The sequence below is a fragment of the Microchirus variegatus genome (genome assembly GCF_963457635.1).
Source record: "Microchirus variegatus genome assembly, chromosome: 9".
NCBI classification, from domain to species: Eukaryota; Metazoa; Chordata; class Actinopteri; order Pleuronectiformes; family Soleidae; genus Microchirus; species Microchirus variegatus.
Genome location: NC_139810.1, coordinates 23,462,386 through 23,478,496, shown reverse-complemented (window position 1 = coordinate 23,478,496; position 16,111 = coordinate 23,462,386). Strand labels below are relative to the sequence as shown.

The window sequence follows — 16,111 nt, the reverse complement described above, 5'->3', positions numbered from 1 at the left end:
ATATGAACATTATTCCTGAGTCTCTGTGACATATTAGGAGGATTTTATGGCCAGTTGCTTTAGATTTATTACATAATGCACCTTTAACTAGGTACTTACTAACATGCATATAAGTCGCATACTAGCCCTTTATTAGTACATTCATGTCGTGATAGAGGTAGCTTAAGGTTATGTAGAATAAGGTGTTAATACGTGAAGAAAAGTGGGATTACACGATTACACAGTGCAGTCACAAGAACCGGGCTGATCCTCACATTGTCGTTGTTGTGTTGTCATCGTCGCTCACAGGTTACAGTGCGACTGTCGGCACAACACCTGCGGCGTCTCCTGCGATCAGTGCTGCCCAGGGTACAACCAACTGGCGTGGAAGCCGGCCACAACCTACAGAGCCAACGAGTGTGAACGTGAGTAGAGCCTGACGCTGCGCATGCCCTCACAAAAGAAGCACTCGCGTTGAACACACGCACACACACGCACACACACGCACACACACACACACAGGGTTAACTCACTGATCCCTGCAGAGGAATGTGTGTGTTCTTTCACGTGCTAGTCCAACAAGAACAAGAAGAGAAACACGGACTGCTGTTGGTTTTCTTCAAGTGTCCACTCCATGAAATATAGCACACATAATATGTTTCTGTATATTCTGTACATATACTGTACATAAATATGCATTTCTGTCCTGTTTCTTATTCTATGTTTAGTTTAAATATTTATTTGTGCTGTGGAATTTTTGTGATGTGTTTACTCCAGCTGAATCAGAATAAAGTGTTAGTGGACTAAATGACTTCTCCTTAGTGGATTATAAGTGGTTTGACCATGACGGTCAAAGAGAATATTGTGTGTTTGGTGTAACTTCATCGGGCTGCATCAGACACATAAAAAAGATGGATGGATGGATGGATCGTCTGCTTCTTGTGTTTAAAATTCCCGATGCACACACTGAGTCTGGAGTTCTACACGGTAGCCTTAACATTCACAGAGTAAATGTCTGAAGAGTGACTAACGGACGTTCAGTTAGTTTATAAAGCTACAAATCTCTGTTTACTTTAAACACGCATGATTGATTTTTTTTTTCGGCACGATTATCTGACGATCGTGACCCCGGGAACAATCTCTCTGAGTGATCTGAGTCAGGGTGGACGTGGTGTTGTCCCAATGATCTAAAGCTGCTGTTATATTAAACATGGGATAATATGAGTATCACAGGAGCAACGGGGTCAGCAAAGGTCACTTTCGAAGTTAATTTTATTGAAATAGTGCAGTGCCCGTAGGAAGTATATATTGCTGTAGTGGGAGTTGAAGAAGATTTTTCAGTTATGGTAATGCATGATAAGGAACGTAAAGGCTAACATAATAAAAAAACACTGTGCAAACTCATTAGGCACGACACAAATCAAATACGCCTTGTTAAGAGATTCCAGCGTGGCACGTGACAGTCACAAAACAGCTAGCTACGCTAATGCTAGTCGTAGCCTCGCTAGCTTACCTTTAGAAAACTGGTTCGCCAAGTTAGCCGTAATGCTCGCGTATTGGTGAATGGACAGCGACTTCGTCGTTTCAGTATAACACCGTGTTCTGCGGTTGTGTTAAGTTAGCCCTACGCTAACGTTAATCGTAGCCTCGCTAGCTTAACTTTTGGAAAACAGGTTCACCAAGTTAGCTGAAAAGTAGTAGCACACTAATGCAAAATTAAAATGTGCTCGCATATTGGTGAATGGACACCGACTTCGTAGTTTCAGCACAACACCATGTTCTGCGGTGAACCGTGTGAAAATGTCTCACCCACCGTGAGGACAGCCTCTTCACTCCCACCTCCCCGCTCCAGACAGCGCAACTGCTGCTGATGAGCCGCTGCCTGCCTGGTGTAGCGTGATAAATCAGCGAAAATTAAAATTACTCCAAAAAACATGAAAATCAAGGATGCACACCATGCTCAACCTATATCCAAAATCTTAGGTCGATCTGACTAACGGTCAGCGAGATATGCCCGTCACAGACACACACACACACACACACACACTGCTTTATAGATATGTTTTCAGTTAGTTCATCAGTGTCCAAATGTTGGACTGCAATGATGTCATGATTCAAATCTTAATATAACTCTTTTTTTTGTTGGCCATTATTCAACAATGAATGGTTACTAGCAGCGGGTTGGCGGAGGCATAGCATCCTGACTGCTAGGTGGTCACGGTTCAGCACAAGACTGCAGGCTGTGAGACCAGTTGTGTCATGTTTACTGCAGCTCAGTAGCAGCTTATCAGAGCCTTGACAAATATCTCGGCTCAGCCTTAAGACCTTAAAGGTCTTCACAGAGGAGCTGCAGCATAACCCAGAGGCCAGCAGGTCAATGGAATACAAGCCGAGTGAGGAAATATAGGATGTAATGTTGTTGCGTTATAATCCGTTATAGAGATGAATGGCTTCTTCTGCTTTGATTTCGATTTGTGCGTTGCTATAGTAGAATGTAACTTTATTGTTCTGGAGGGGTTATTTTGTGGCTTTTTTTCAGACGTGGCCACAGTGTGGTTCACGTCTGAAAAAAACACTTCCATACTATCAGAGCAGAGCTGGAGGATAAGGAGCGCTGCTTTATTCAGCCGGCACCTCTCAGGTGCTGAGGGACAGATAAGAGTGAAGGACTAAAGAGCAAAAGCTGCTTCTTAATCTCGCAGTTATCTTTCTTTTGCCTCCAATTAGGTTCAAACTAGAGTCTGACTCGATCAGCTGATAAAAAAGAGTGTGTAGGAACATGCTGGAAGGATGTCTAATAATGCTTTATTATAAATTGTGACATATCAAACTTCAATTATGCTTAAATCATGGCTAATATGTCTTTAATACTGTGTATTGGCTGATCTATCAGTGTCAGAAAGTATATAATATTGAAACATACTTGCCATATTTTCTTTATTCATATATAATGAAAAGTGTAAATCTTCCCTGTCTTCTTCTTCAAAGGTTGCCCTAACCTTCAGTTTAGCGCTTTATTCCTATATTTAAAACACCAAATGAACATTTTAAACATCTGCTTTCACAGAAGAAGTTGTTTTTTACGGGGGACAACTGAGATGAGAGGTCGTTAAAAGTAAAAAAAGTGAAGTGGAGTGGAGTAAATTATAAGTTGAGCCTCAGAGAATCCTGACGCCTCACAGCAGCGTCCAAAAGGTGTAAAAAAAACAACAACACATAATCTGGTATTTTAAAGATGCAGATGAATCATGTGAAACACATAATCGAGAAGAAAGTACATTTGTTTGCGTTTTTTCTTGAATCTTTCAATGAAATCTAAAAATAATCACCAGTCAATAGACCCTAAAAGAGGCTGCACCCGCTTCAAATGACAGTCTTTGAAATAAAACCCTCATAGAATATCCTCATCCTCTCATGTTCAGACGTCTGTATCTAATAACTAACTCATCAAAATGTCCTTTTAAGTGTGTGTGTGTGTGTGTGTGTGTGTGTGTGTGTGTGTGTTAATTACAGCCTCTCCTCTTTCACTTGTCTTTCTTGATTTGTTTGGAAACACGGTGAATATGATCCTCGGTGTGTATTTGAAGTGACTTCAGAGGAGCAGACTGAGATTAATGACAGGGTGATTCACATGTCACATTATATCCTCTGGTTTTTTTTTTTGAAAGGATGTGTTTAATTATATTCTTCAGTCCGTTTTTGAGTTTTGAGTTTGTTCCTGCTTCTTGTCTCTAGTCAGTGTGTGTGTGTGTGTGAGTATTCCAAATCTAACATTTAAATCTTCTCCACATCAAATATACTGTATGTGAATAATATACAGATATGAAATTCATAATTAAATCAGTTCCACATTTACTTGATAAGAAAACACCATTGATAAATAAATGTGTTTATTATCAGCCTATAACCAGAACGCTGCATTCCGTTTCAGCGTGTAACTGTCACCGCCACTCGTTTGACTGTTACTACGACCCCGAGGTCGATCAGCGGAGAGGCAGCATCGACGCCCACGGACACCACAGAGGGGGAGGAGTCTGTCTCAAATGTCAGGTAACTAACAATGGACCATGTCGTTATCCACTGTCAGGAACCAGGGTCTTAATCACGTTCTTTTTACCCCTTCCCCCTACAAAAAAAAAGATCTCATTTGATTGATAGTTCTTTGTGAAAGCACAGGAACCTTTGGGGGCGGGGCTTGTGTTGCAGAAGATGCCTTGTACGTTACACCTGCTGGACTGGAGTGGAACAGCCTGTTGTAGTTGTAGTTTTTCCATGTGTCAACAGCCTGATTTTAAGATTATAAACAACAGGTTTCCAAGTTGAAAGAAGTTCCTGAGATCAATTTTTTTTTTTTTTTGAATGATGGCTTTAGGCTGTTTCACGTGATCGTGAAGAACATTCATTTTTCTGATTTAAAATACAAGTTAGTTACACTTTCCCTGCGATGATGAATTCTGTTGCTTCACAGCATCACACCACCGGAGTCAACTGTGAGCGCTGCATCCCCACCTACTACAGGTCGCCAGACCAACCTATTGAATCTCCACTGGCCTGTTCACGTGAGTCACAGTCGTCGTCCTCGATATAAAAACCGGAAGTCCGCGAAAAGTTCTATTCTTGGCTCCACAGTGCAGCACAGAGTTCTACACAAACTTCCAGCCTCAGAGGATTTATCTGTTCTATATGATGGCAATGTGCCTGCTAGAGCCTGCAAATGATCACTTTTCCAAATGCTAAATGCTGTTAGCTCCCAGTAGCCTCTGTGGCTGATGTTTTACTTTTTTTTTAAGGTGGACCTTTAAGGTGGACCAAAAGAGATACTATTAAAGGGAGTGTTCTGTTCTGTTTTGAACTGCTGTGGCGCTTCATCCTTATGATATTTTGACCGAAGCATGTCACAGACATGTTCATTTGGACACCAGGGAACTAGTTTAACTTGGAGATATAGGATATCATGTCCCCTTTAAGTAGAAGGGTGTAATAGTATATTCTTTATCTCAAACAAGAGCTAATAACAGTGATGGCAATACCACAACAACAAATCTCAATGTCTCAATAACTTGATCAATTTGTGAAAGTGTTGGCTTGGTCTCATGATGTCAACATTTGCACATCATGATGAAGACGACTGTTTGAATACAAATAGTCAATTGAACCACTTCATCAGACAGTTGTGATTTTTCCAGTTAATCACCTTTTTAGAGAACAGCATGTTATTCAATAAGTACTGAAACATTGAACAATTGCACATGTGCATTCAAAAGTTTAGAGAAGGCTAACTTAAGTTCACCTGTTGTAAAGGTTATAGTACGTTTTAGGTGCATTCTGAAATTGAATTCAAACGCCAAACATCCCTTAACTTTTTTGCGAGTAGCGTATAATATGCTTAAACATACATGAAAGTGAGGCGTGTTTTTATTCACTGTGCGTCCGTGTCTGTGCCACAGCCTGCGACTGTCAGTCAGAGTTTACAGACGGCACGTGTGAGGATCTGACCGGTCGCTGCTTCTGCAAACCCAACTACAGCGGGGAGAACTGCGACTCCTGCGCCAGCGGCTTCATCAACTTCCCCGACTGTTACCGTGAGTAACAACAACAACAAGACAAATATTTAAATCAGTTGCAGAAAGATTAATGTCACTCTTTCTCTTCCCACAGCTGCTCCCACATATCCCACCAACAACAACAATGGCGAAGCAAAACCAGCAGGAGAGATCATCAGTAAGAATTTAATCTTCCTGTAGATTCATTTCTCTCTTTATGTTTTTACACTTCCTTATCACTTGTTGTTGTTGTTTTTGTTGAGGGCTGATGAGGAGGTTTGGGAAAATTGTTGTTGTTTGCATGAAACATAATTGGAATGTGATAAAATAAAGTCAACACTGTTCATCTTTTTCATATTCTTAACCACCTGCTCTTATCTGCTCCCTCATGTTATGCAGAAGAGAAACGTTCTTTCCCATCATAGAGAGTAACTTATCATAGAGAAAGAAACTATTACTGATAAATGATCAAATGCAACAACGGCAATGTTTTCTGTGCAGACTGTGAGTGCAGCGCAGCAGGAACTGTGGATAACTCCTGCAGGCCGGACCCTCGGACTCGAACCTGCGTCTGTAAACCAGGTTTCACCGGTGACCACTGTGACACCTGTGCTCCAGGATTCCATGGACTCAACTGCCAGAGTGAGACATAGTTATGCGGACGAATGGATTAGAAAATGATAGATTTTTATTGATTATTTTTCATTATTGTCTCAGTTATGTTTAAGATAGGTTTAAGTTAAGTCTGTGAACATCAAAGAACACTAAAATATTAAGTCCGAAACTCAAAAATAATCACATTACTAAAATGATAACACAAATAAAGCACCCATATTATCACCAGTGGAACATACAGTACTTATAGTTGATCATAATATGACTATTTTACAAATTTGATTTATTAACATTATTTAACAGGATAAATAGCCGGAATTGAAACAGTAGCATAAAGATAAAATCATTATTGTTTAATTGAATTAAATTAAATTAGCACTGACTTGAATCTTTATTTAAAATGTAGTCAATACAACATTGTAATCACAAATAATATCCCATAATGTTAACTTACTCTTTTAAAGCACCTTTTGACCCAAGACAAAAAAGAACATACAGGATATATAACTTAAAATTAGATGTCTGCTTTCTTGTTTAAATATGAATATCTAGTTCACACACACACACACACACACACACGGGCGCACATGCATTGATGCATGCACACACAAGTGCACAAACAGAGACAGGAATCCCTGGCGCTTCATTTGTCTGTTTGTTTGCCACCCAGGAGTAAGCACACAAACACACACACACACACACACACACACACACACACACACACACACACACACACACACACACACACACACACACACACACACACACACACACACACTGCTGAGTAAACAACATTCCACAGAGACGTGTTAATCACTGTAAATATTTTTACTTTTTTTTACACCTCAGTCTCAGTCAAGCGGATAAACACACAGACGAAGACTGTCTTTAAAAATACTTCATTCATCTCCATGGTCCAAACTGTGTTGTGTGTTGTGTCCTTTCCAGCCTGTCAGTGTTCTAGTCCCGGCTGTCTGGACGGGTCATGTGACTTTGTGACTGGTCACGGTGTGTGTCGGAGCGGTTTCCATGGTTACGAGTGCGACCAGTGCGCAGCGGGCTACTTCAACTACCCGCTCTGCCAACGTGAGTCGTCTCTGTGATCCCACGCTCTTTGTCTTTGTCTTAAGCAAAGCGATAAAATGTCCCTGAAGATTCTCAATCATTGTAATCTTTATAGAGAGTTATAGAGGAAGTCAGTACTTTTACTTGGTTGGTGGGTGAGGATAGTGCCAAATGAGATACATAGAAATTTGACATTGTACCGGTGCAACGGCATCAAGCGCAACACAACAGACAACAATGGAGGACCTCCAGCAGCTTTTTTGTGGCCGTTTGTCTCAACAAGACGTCAAGCTTTGTATGAGAATGAACTGAGTGACGTCTTTCTGTCACCCAATCAGCTGACATGTCGTGGGTCGAGCTCCACCCTTAGGCTCTGTCCCAATACCACCCCCTTAAAATTTCCCCTTGGTTTTGAGTGCCCTCAACCGTAAATTCCTCTCTTTGGGGGAAGCGTTATTGGGACACCACTACATGCAAATTAGCGCAGTGAACGTGCTAACCTACGTCACATGTTGACAATTCTACCGGTGGAGCATGCTACTATTTTCATTCAGGAAAAATGCCGGCGGATCCAGCTGTTTGTTTTTCTCCGTCAACGCCGTTTTTTCTCCGTGTTCAAGTGAACGCCGGTAAACACATCCAAACACTGACACAACTACCCAGATGTAGAAGAGCTCGCTGGCGGCTGTTTGCCGGGTGCTTCGAGAGCGTTTGCCCATCATGCAGCTCTGCGTGGCGGGCGTGATCTCTCGGGGTGCTCGGCGGGTAGCCGCTCGCTCGTTGGTTAGCTAGCTGCTTTCATAAATCGTCACTTATTTTCTTACATTAGTGTTCAAAGCTCAGCGGTCCTTTGGATGTATATAAAACCAACATATTCCAACACAATTCGACATTGTAACGTGCTTATTTGCGAAAATATATTACAACGAAAAAATGTTCCTCGGCAGATGTGGCAGCCATCTTTGTTGAAAAATATCAGCCGGCGCGCTGAATTCAAAAAGCATCATGGGGAATTTCATCTTCCACTTCTTTTTAAGCCCGCATCAGAGCTCACTACATTTTGAGGGTTGATTATAAGGGGAAATTGCATTTCCCCTTGCTCCCCCCTACACATGAACACTCAAAATGTAGGGTTAGGGGAGGTATTGGGACAGGGCCTTACTGTCCCGTACCATTACTCTGGTATTCCAAGGGAAGGGTAATGAAAAATGGAACGGTTGGTGCTGGTTATTTTGGTACTATTCCTAAAGAAAACACACCCCTGCCGAGAGAGAACAACCTGTTTGAGAGCAGAATATAGAAGCAGTATATCATATAATCAGCATTTCAGTATAATGCAACCATTTAAGTGCAACGTGACAATCTTACAATCGTACAGAAATGAATCACAGTAAAATCCTAAGTCATAGATTTCTTTCTCTCTTTCTCCCTCTAGTGTGTGGTTGCAGTTCCGTCGGCTCACTGCCTGAAGTCTGCGACGCATCTGGTCATTGTCTGTGTAAACCAGAGTTTCAGGGACCTCGGTGTGAACAGTGTCGATCTGGATTCCACTCCTATCCCAACTGTCAAGGTATAGTTTACACATTTACGCACAAACAATAATAGAAAATGCACAAATGCATCTGTTGATGCTGGTCCGCACAAAAACAAACATAGCGACATAGCATTGGAGTGCACACAGTAACTCACACGGTAACTTTGTGGAACCGTTCGTGCTGAACCCAGGACACAGGAGAGCAACATAAGTCGAAATCAAAAGGCTTCTTGCACATCCTAATGATTTTTTTAAGCAAATGCCATTCTATTATTATGAATATATAGTTACATCCTTAAACTCTACAGGGTTCCTGGCGAGTACATAAATGCTGTTTTCGTTAATTCTGGATTTCACTGGATTTTACCCCCGTTCTCTCGCAGAGTGCACCTGCGACCCTCGCACCTCTCTGGACACCAGCTGCACCACTTCAGGTCACTGCCACTGTCGGCCTAATTACAGCGGAGCGACGTGTGAGCAGTGCGCGCCGGGTTACTATGGATACCCGACCTGCACTCGTAAGTCGTCCCTCGTAATAAACCTAATAAAGGGCTCCATTATATTCATATATATGTTCATATACTGTTGTCTGTTGCAGCCTGTCAGTGTTCTGCTAAAGGCTCTCGCTACACCAGCTGTGACCAGGTGACGGGTCAGTGTGTGTGTCTGCCCAGTGTGGTGGGACTGAGGTGTGACAGCTGTGCACATGGAGCTTATGGCTTCCCCAACTGCCAAAGTAATTACACACACACACACACACATGGATACAGAGAGTCTCACATCAACTTTACAACTAATTGTTTCCTCTCTATTTTTTTCTTGGCCGTTTAAGTTGGCACATGTCATCCTGCTGGTTCTGTCCAATATGTGATACCACCGCCGGTCGTACGTATTTGTATTTATTTATTATCTATTTATCTCCTCTGTTTCATTTATGCTATAAAATGAAACAAAATGTTTTTGTAGTATTAAAGCCATTGCTTTACGTGTGCGTATCTCTTGACTCAGGGTCAGTGCGAGTGTCGCCAGCACGTGGACGGACCAGCCTGCGACAAATGTAAACCTCTGTACTGGAACCTGTCGCCTGATATGCCCGACGGATGCACCAGTAAGACACACACACACACACACACACACACACACACACACACACACACACACACACACACACACACACACACACACACACACACACACACACAAACCTTACACGACTCGCTCACGAGAATGTTAAGTGACTAAAATGTCTGTTTTGTCTTGCAGACTGTGAATGCCACACCGCGGGGACGCTGAGCGGCGTCGCAGAGTGTGCACAGGTGAGCGAGTTCAACGGCGATCCTTCTCTTTGAAATCTGACAAACTTTTGTTCATATACACAGAATATATACATGTTTTTTGTTTTTTATTAAGTCAGAGCAGGTACAGCATAACAAAGAGTGTCATTCCCACTAAAAGAGGGAAGGAATGTACTTATAAATACCCTCATATATACCTACAGACATGTGATGACAAGAGCATTTAATCCATATATACTTGTCTTTGTGGAAAATAAAAAAATACCCAATATGAATATTAGATAAATATAAATAGATGAACTGATAATAGTTGATTAAATATACTTGAAAATTGTATTTAATTGTGCCATCTTGTCCAGGTAAATGCAGTGTAATGCAGTTAATATTGGAAATGTGAACCCTCCATCTGAACCCATTCATTTTGGTTAGCTTTTAATTAAGTCATTTCTTTGTTTATGTTTTTCAGAGTAACTTTTTTCTGACTTTAGAGAGTATTTGAAACAATAATCGCATTCATTCCTATATTGAGAGCTCAATTTAATGCCCCGTGTGTAACCAATTACATGCCTTACCTTAATTCACCCAGTAGGGAAGATAGTTGATGGGACATGTATGTGCGGGCAGGAGTCACCATAGGTCCATGGGAGTCACTTACAGGTTGGAGGTTCAAAGTATCTCGATAATTCAGGGAAAAAAAATTACTCAGAAAAACGGGTGTAAAAATTACCACGAAATTTTTTTTTTTAAATTACTCCGAATAACAGAAAAAATGGCTCCGAACAGGAAAAAACATTAGACAGGAAAACAAACCAAAACACAAATTAGTAAGAAAAAGTTTTTTTTTGTTTTTTTTATGAATCCTTCTGTACCGTCTGACCTCATTTCAACTTTCAAATTTCAGACTCAACCACAAAAATGAAAGGATCATATTCCTGAATTTGTGGTTGATGTGAACCCTTGTTGACACGCAAAATGTCAAATATGACGAGCGAAACTGTGTTTATTCTTAAAGCCATGTTTCCATGTCAATCGACCTAACATCCATCTTGTGTGGGCACAGGAAACAGGTCAGTGTCACTGTAAACCCAACGCCTGCAGTGGAACCTGCTCCACCTGCAAAGACGGCTACTACAACCTGCAGGAGCACAATTACTTTGGCTGTCAGGGTAAGAGTTTCCCCTAAAGCTTGGCTGCTCGGCTGTGTTTGGTACATTTTATTGCATGTTCACGTTCGCGATGTTTTGTGTTTAGGTTGCCAGTGTGACATCGGGGGCTCTGTGGGTCAGTCGTGCGCCGAGAGGAGCGGCCGATGTACCTGCAGACCTAACGTGGAGGGAGGGAGGTGCAACATGTGAGTTCAGACAGCAGCTGAACAGAGCTGAGAGGAAGTCCAAGAGGCAGTGTTCATGCATTGCACTTGCAAAAATCTGTATTTAATAATCAATACATTAGTTGTGGTCATATGTGGTGGAAGAAAAAAATAATTAAAGGTGCCATATGTAAGAGTGTGGCCAAAAACGGTTACTACATTCAAATTCAAAATACCGAGGTCTTTTTAGGTTTCGTTTTTTGACGTAACTGGCAACCCGTGGTTGCTCGGCAGCTGAGACTCTACTGACTGTAATGATTGGTAGACGGCGGTAGGTGGCGCCACATGCCAAAACATGATTTCAAAACATAAACAAAAAAATTTTTTATGCAAATATTTTGTCTGTACTGTTGTTGTTGGCGAGTTCAGTTTGTTATATGAACATTATTCCTGAGTCTCTGTGACATATTAGGAGGATTTTATGGCCAGTTGATTTAGATTTATTACATAATGCACCTTTAAGATTACATTTCCTGTAGTGTCTGTCAGTCCACCTCTGAATGTTGTTTTTTTACCGAGAAGATAAGTGTCATCCTCCACTTCTTCTGGTGATGTGTAATTAATGACACAAGCTGTACAATATAAAGATAATAAATAAAATAACGCGGTACAGGAGATACATATACCAACAAATACATTTAAATATGGAAAGGAGCTCACGTTTTTTTACGCCTTAATCCAGATTATTTCAGTTTGAATGCCCCGTTATAATGCCCCCTATAAACCGGTTCCTCTGCCCCCGCAGACCTCGTCCCGATCACTTCTTCCCAGACCTCCATCACCTGAAGTTTGAGATAGAGGAGGGGACCATGCTGGACGGCAGACCGGTGCGATTTGGCTACAATCCTCTGGAGTTCAAAGACTTCAGCTGGAGAGGTTACGCTCAGATGTCGCCAATCCAGGTAGGAACGTCTGTCACCCTTTGACATGGTTATAAATGCATGGCGGGCATTATTTTTTATGTTGATATATCAGCTTAAAATGGAATGGGTGGATTAATTTCAGAATGCAACCAACACAACAAAAATTAAAAAATTTTGTATTTTTAATTTTTATTGTTTCATGTATAGTAAATCAGAAACAAGTTTTATATTCCTTTATTTAATATGTTTATGCATTTATTTAATGTCTTTAATGTATGTTTTATTGTTTAAATGTGTATATAATGATGTGACTGTGGCCCGTCTTCAATACTTTCTCCGCTTCTCCTGCATGAACACTGTTTACAATGAATTTATTGTAAATGTTTGCTTGTTTGCTCTGGGTGTTGGATACTTTGGTGATGGTCTTTTCTTATGACTCTTTTTTTGTGTTGGTGTTTTCTTCGTCATTCCTTCCTCCCTTTCCTCACTCGTGCTCCCTGTTGCCTCCCTCTCCGGTGCCCGGGCTAGTCCAAAGTATTGGTGTCGGTGTCGGTCAGCTCTCCCGACCTTTTCCACGTGGTGCTGCGTTACGCCAACTGGGGGGGTTTGGCTGTTCGAGGCCGGGTGTGGATCATAGAGGACGGCTGGAACCTCCGCTGTGGTAAATGTAAGCGCTGCGCTGGCACTAACATAACTCGTGCGTTTTCCTCTTCCTCGACTTTTATTCCGTCAAAGACAAAAGAAGATGGTGGATGAGGAATATTTTCTCTATCACTTTTTATTCCTTGCCTGTCAGATGAGACCAGATCTTTGTGATTGGTGGTGGTTGCAGTCCTCAGTTCCTTCTTTCACCTTCTAGGGCCACAGATCAGTGTGCGTTTCAGGAATTAAAGACAAAGGATTTATATATCTATATTTCATATCCTCCACATTCCCTCTCCCTCTCTCCCGTCCCTTTTTCGGACTCTGACCCTGTAGACGGCAGTGAAGCTTCAGGTTTATGTGAGCGAGGCAGACGTCTATCTGACTCGCTTCATCCTCAGATATGTAAACTCTGAGGGCGCCACCTCCAGCGGTAAAATAACCGCCTATCAGATGAACCGCAAAGGTAGGTCTCCACCGGTCACACGAGAATATCTATGAATATTTTTCATAATAAATAGTGAATTCACCTTTTATATTAATGATATTAATGTGCATTTTAATCTCTATAACTGTCTTTTAAGTGTTTCTTGACTGTTAATCCATGCTGTTTCCTCATTTTTGAAACTGCTTTTTCCTCAGATGTGACGACAGTATTCATTCATTCTCTCCTCTGATTGTTTTGACGTCTAATACTAAACGCGGCTGTTGTTTCCAGGTTCAGAACAGTCCAAACAGATCGTCTTCGCTCCGAGCGTGGAGCCGACCTTTGTCAACGTTCCCCAGAATAACTTTGTGGAACCGTTTGTGCTGAACCCAGGAACCTGGACTGTGGTTATTGAGGCTGAGGGTATCCTGCTGGTGAGAAGCATGCGGTTTTTATTCATGTACAGAAAATGTGTTTTCACTGTTAAACACTGTTGACACTGTTAACACCTTCTCTATGCTCTGTTTTCGACCTTCAGGATTATTTAGTCCTGCTGCCCAGTGCTTACTACGAAGCTCCCATCCTTCAGATCCATGTGACAGAACCCTGCACGTACAGCTCTGTACCTGACGCCAACCAGAAGTAAATATTAATAATTTATATCGAATTAATGTATTCCCGAGTAAAAAAAAAATCAACCAATTAATGAGTGACAGAAATATGTGTTTAAATGCCTTCCTGGTGCTTTATGCTGAGGAAACATGGACAATGCTCTCACGACTAAGCTACTTTAAATTACATGTTATTTGATATTTACACTACCGGTCAAAAGTTTGGGGTCACCTATACAATTTTTATGTGTTTTCTATTAAAAGTCACACTTTTGTTCATCAAAAAAGTTGCAAAATGAACCAGCAAAACTGTTTTCAGCTGTGCCTTCTAATGCGATTTCTAAGTGACCCCAAACTTTTGAACCGTAGTGTATATATTTAACCCTCAGCAAGAAAGTAAACAAATTTGTTTCTCTCATCAATTTACCATTTTCTTTTAATCTGTAAATCAATTCACAATAGAAAATGTACCACCTGATAGCTAAACAGAACTCACACAAATTCCGTGAAGTGGTGATGAGTTTGTGTTGAATTATAGTGTTTTATTTTTGTTCCTCATACCTACTAATAAGAATTCAGATCAGTAAATTCACCAAGTTCAAAATCAGAAACTTTTCCCACAACACTCTTACCTAGGCCTCGTTATGAGGAAATTCCGTCTTTATATAACTGTAAAAACATCCCATGAATATATAAGTAAAAAACAACAACTGTTACTCTTAGCCTGTCTGTCCTCTCTAAGCTCTGTCTGTCCGTCTCCAGCTGTCTGCTGTACAGGTATCTCTCTCTGGACTCCTTCCCCTCCATCTCCGGCAACGACGCCAGCTGCCGCGGCGACAACCACCTGCCACGCCCCTGCCCGACCGAGAGGGTCACCCCGCGCCACCCTGACATGGCCGTCTGCAGCGGCTACGACGTAAGAGCGTGAAGTGTGATATTGAGCCGGCTGATGAACTAAAAAAAAATCGAAGGAAAAAAAACCTCTGAATAAGTGTGTGTTCTCCCCTTTCTCGCTGCAGATCAGCGTCGAGCTGCAGACGCGCCTGTCGGCTCCAGGCGATTACGCTCTGGTGGTGGAATATTCCAGCGAGGAGGAACTGCCGCAGACTTTGTCTCTTGCCGTAAACATGCCGGGATCGCGGACACACCAGCACAGCGTCACCCTGCTGCACTGCAAATACAGGTGCAAACTCACAGAATAGGCCATTTTTACAGCAGCCATTTTAGCATAATCTCTGCTTAGACATTGAACAACAAGCATGCACCCTGAAACTGAAGCTACGAGGAAGTTAAATGGAACCCAGCCACCATTAATTTGATTATTCACATCTGTGAAGTTTCTGTTTTTGACATCTTTAACCACTTTTCTGCACGTGAAAGCTGATTTTTGGACATAAAGGCAACATGCTGTAAGAGGAATTCCATTGTAAATTCTGCTGAGAGAAAAAATAATGCTTTGGATACACAAGAAAGACGCATACAAATAATCACAAATATATGTTATATTTATATTAGATAACTTCGTGACACGTTTAAAATTCACAGTGTGTGAAAATATTACATTTATTCCACGTTTATTGAAAGAAATGTGATTAGATTATGAGAAATGTGTCTTGAGCCTAGATAACACAACAAAAAGGTGAAGGTGTTGAAGTCTATTCTATAATGACTGTGTGTTTGTGTGTGGTTTACTGTGTGTGTGTGTGGACTCAGCTGCTTCCCAGTTTACTGTCACTGTCTGTGCTTCATCTAGTTTGTCAACAGCTATTAATCACTGTGTGTGTGTGTGTCTGTGTTTGTCTCTGTGTGTTTGTGTGTGTAGCTTCCTGTGTCGAGTCGTGGCCGTTGATGCACAGAACAGAGTGGCCATCTTCTCTCTACCCGCCAAAACTGAAGTTCAACTCATTTCTGACCGTGCCAGCTTCTTCCTGGTGAGAACTTTCATATGAGTCACTTGATCAAGTTTAGTGTAATATTAATTTTAATAATATATATGTTTAGATCAACTAAAATTTTTAAATCACTAGAGATTCACTCAATGTCTTTGTTTAACTTAAAGGTCCCATATTATGCAAAATGAACTTTTAAATCATTTAAATCCTTATATGTGGGACTCTGGAGGTCCTATCAGTTGCCAAAGTGTGACTCACTCATGTTTTTGTGGTCCT

The 16,111-nt window shown here is 41.4% G+C and overlaps 1 protein-coding gene across 1 annotated transcript in view; it reads left to right on the top strand.

Annotated features, from left to right (window-relative positions):
- lama5 (laminin, alpha 5) overlaps positions 1–16,111 on the top strand; it is a gene marked incomplete at its 5' end in the record, with an annotated part of 90,805 nt that overhangs the window by 49,718 nt on the left and 24,976 nt on the right. The window contains 22 exons of the mRNA XM_083895505.1: positions 289–404; positions 3,911–4,029; positions 4,448–4,538; positions 5,427–5,561; positions 5,638–5,700; positions 6,024–6,164; positions 7,086–7,223; positions 8,638–8,772; positions 9,120–9,254; positions 9,335–9,472; positions 9,569–9,621; positions 9,745–9,844; positions 10,000–10,052; positions 11,092–11,197; positions 11,283–11,382; positions 12,146–12,302; positions 12,792–12,930; positions 13,624–13,766; positions 13,871–13,974; positions 14,706–14,859; positions 14,963–15,126; positions 15,766–15,874. Of these exons, the coding sequence (XP_083751631.1) occupies positions 289–404; positions 3,911–4,029; positions 4,448–4,538; positions 5,427–5,561; positions 5,638–5,700; positions 6,024–6,164; positions 7,086–7,223; positions 8,638–8,772; positions 9,120–9,254; positions 9,335–9,472; positions 9,569–9,621; positions 9,745–9,844; positions 10,000–10,052; positions 11,092–11,197; positions 11,283–11,382; positions 12,146–12,302; positions 12,792–12,930; positions 13,624–13,766; positions 13,871–13,974; positions 14,706–14,859; positions 14,963–15,126; positions 15,766–15,874 (2,593 nt within the window). The remainder of the gene's footprint in view (positions 1–288; positions 405–3,910; positions 4,030–4,447; positions 4,539–5,426; positions 5,562–5,637; positions 5,701–6,023; positions 6,165–7,085; positions 7,224–8,637; positions 8,773–9,119; positions 9,255–9,334; positions 9,473–9,568; positions 9,622–9,744; positions 9,845–9,999; positions 10,053–11,091; positions 11,198–11,282; positions 11,383–12,145; positions 12,303–12,791; positions 12,931–13,623; positions 13,767–13,870; positions 13,975–14,705; positions 14,860–14,962; positions 15,127–15,765; positions 15,875–16,111) is intronic.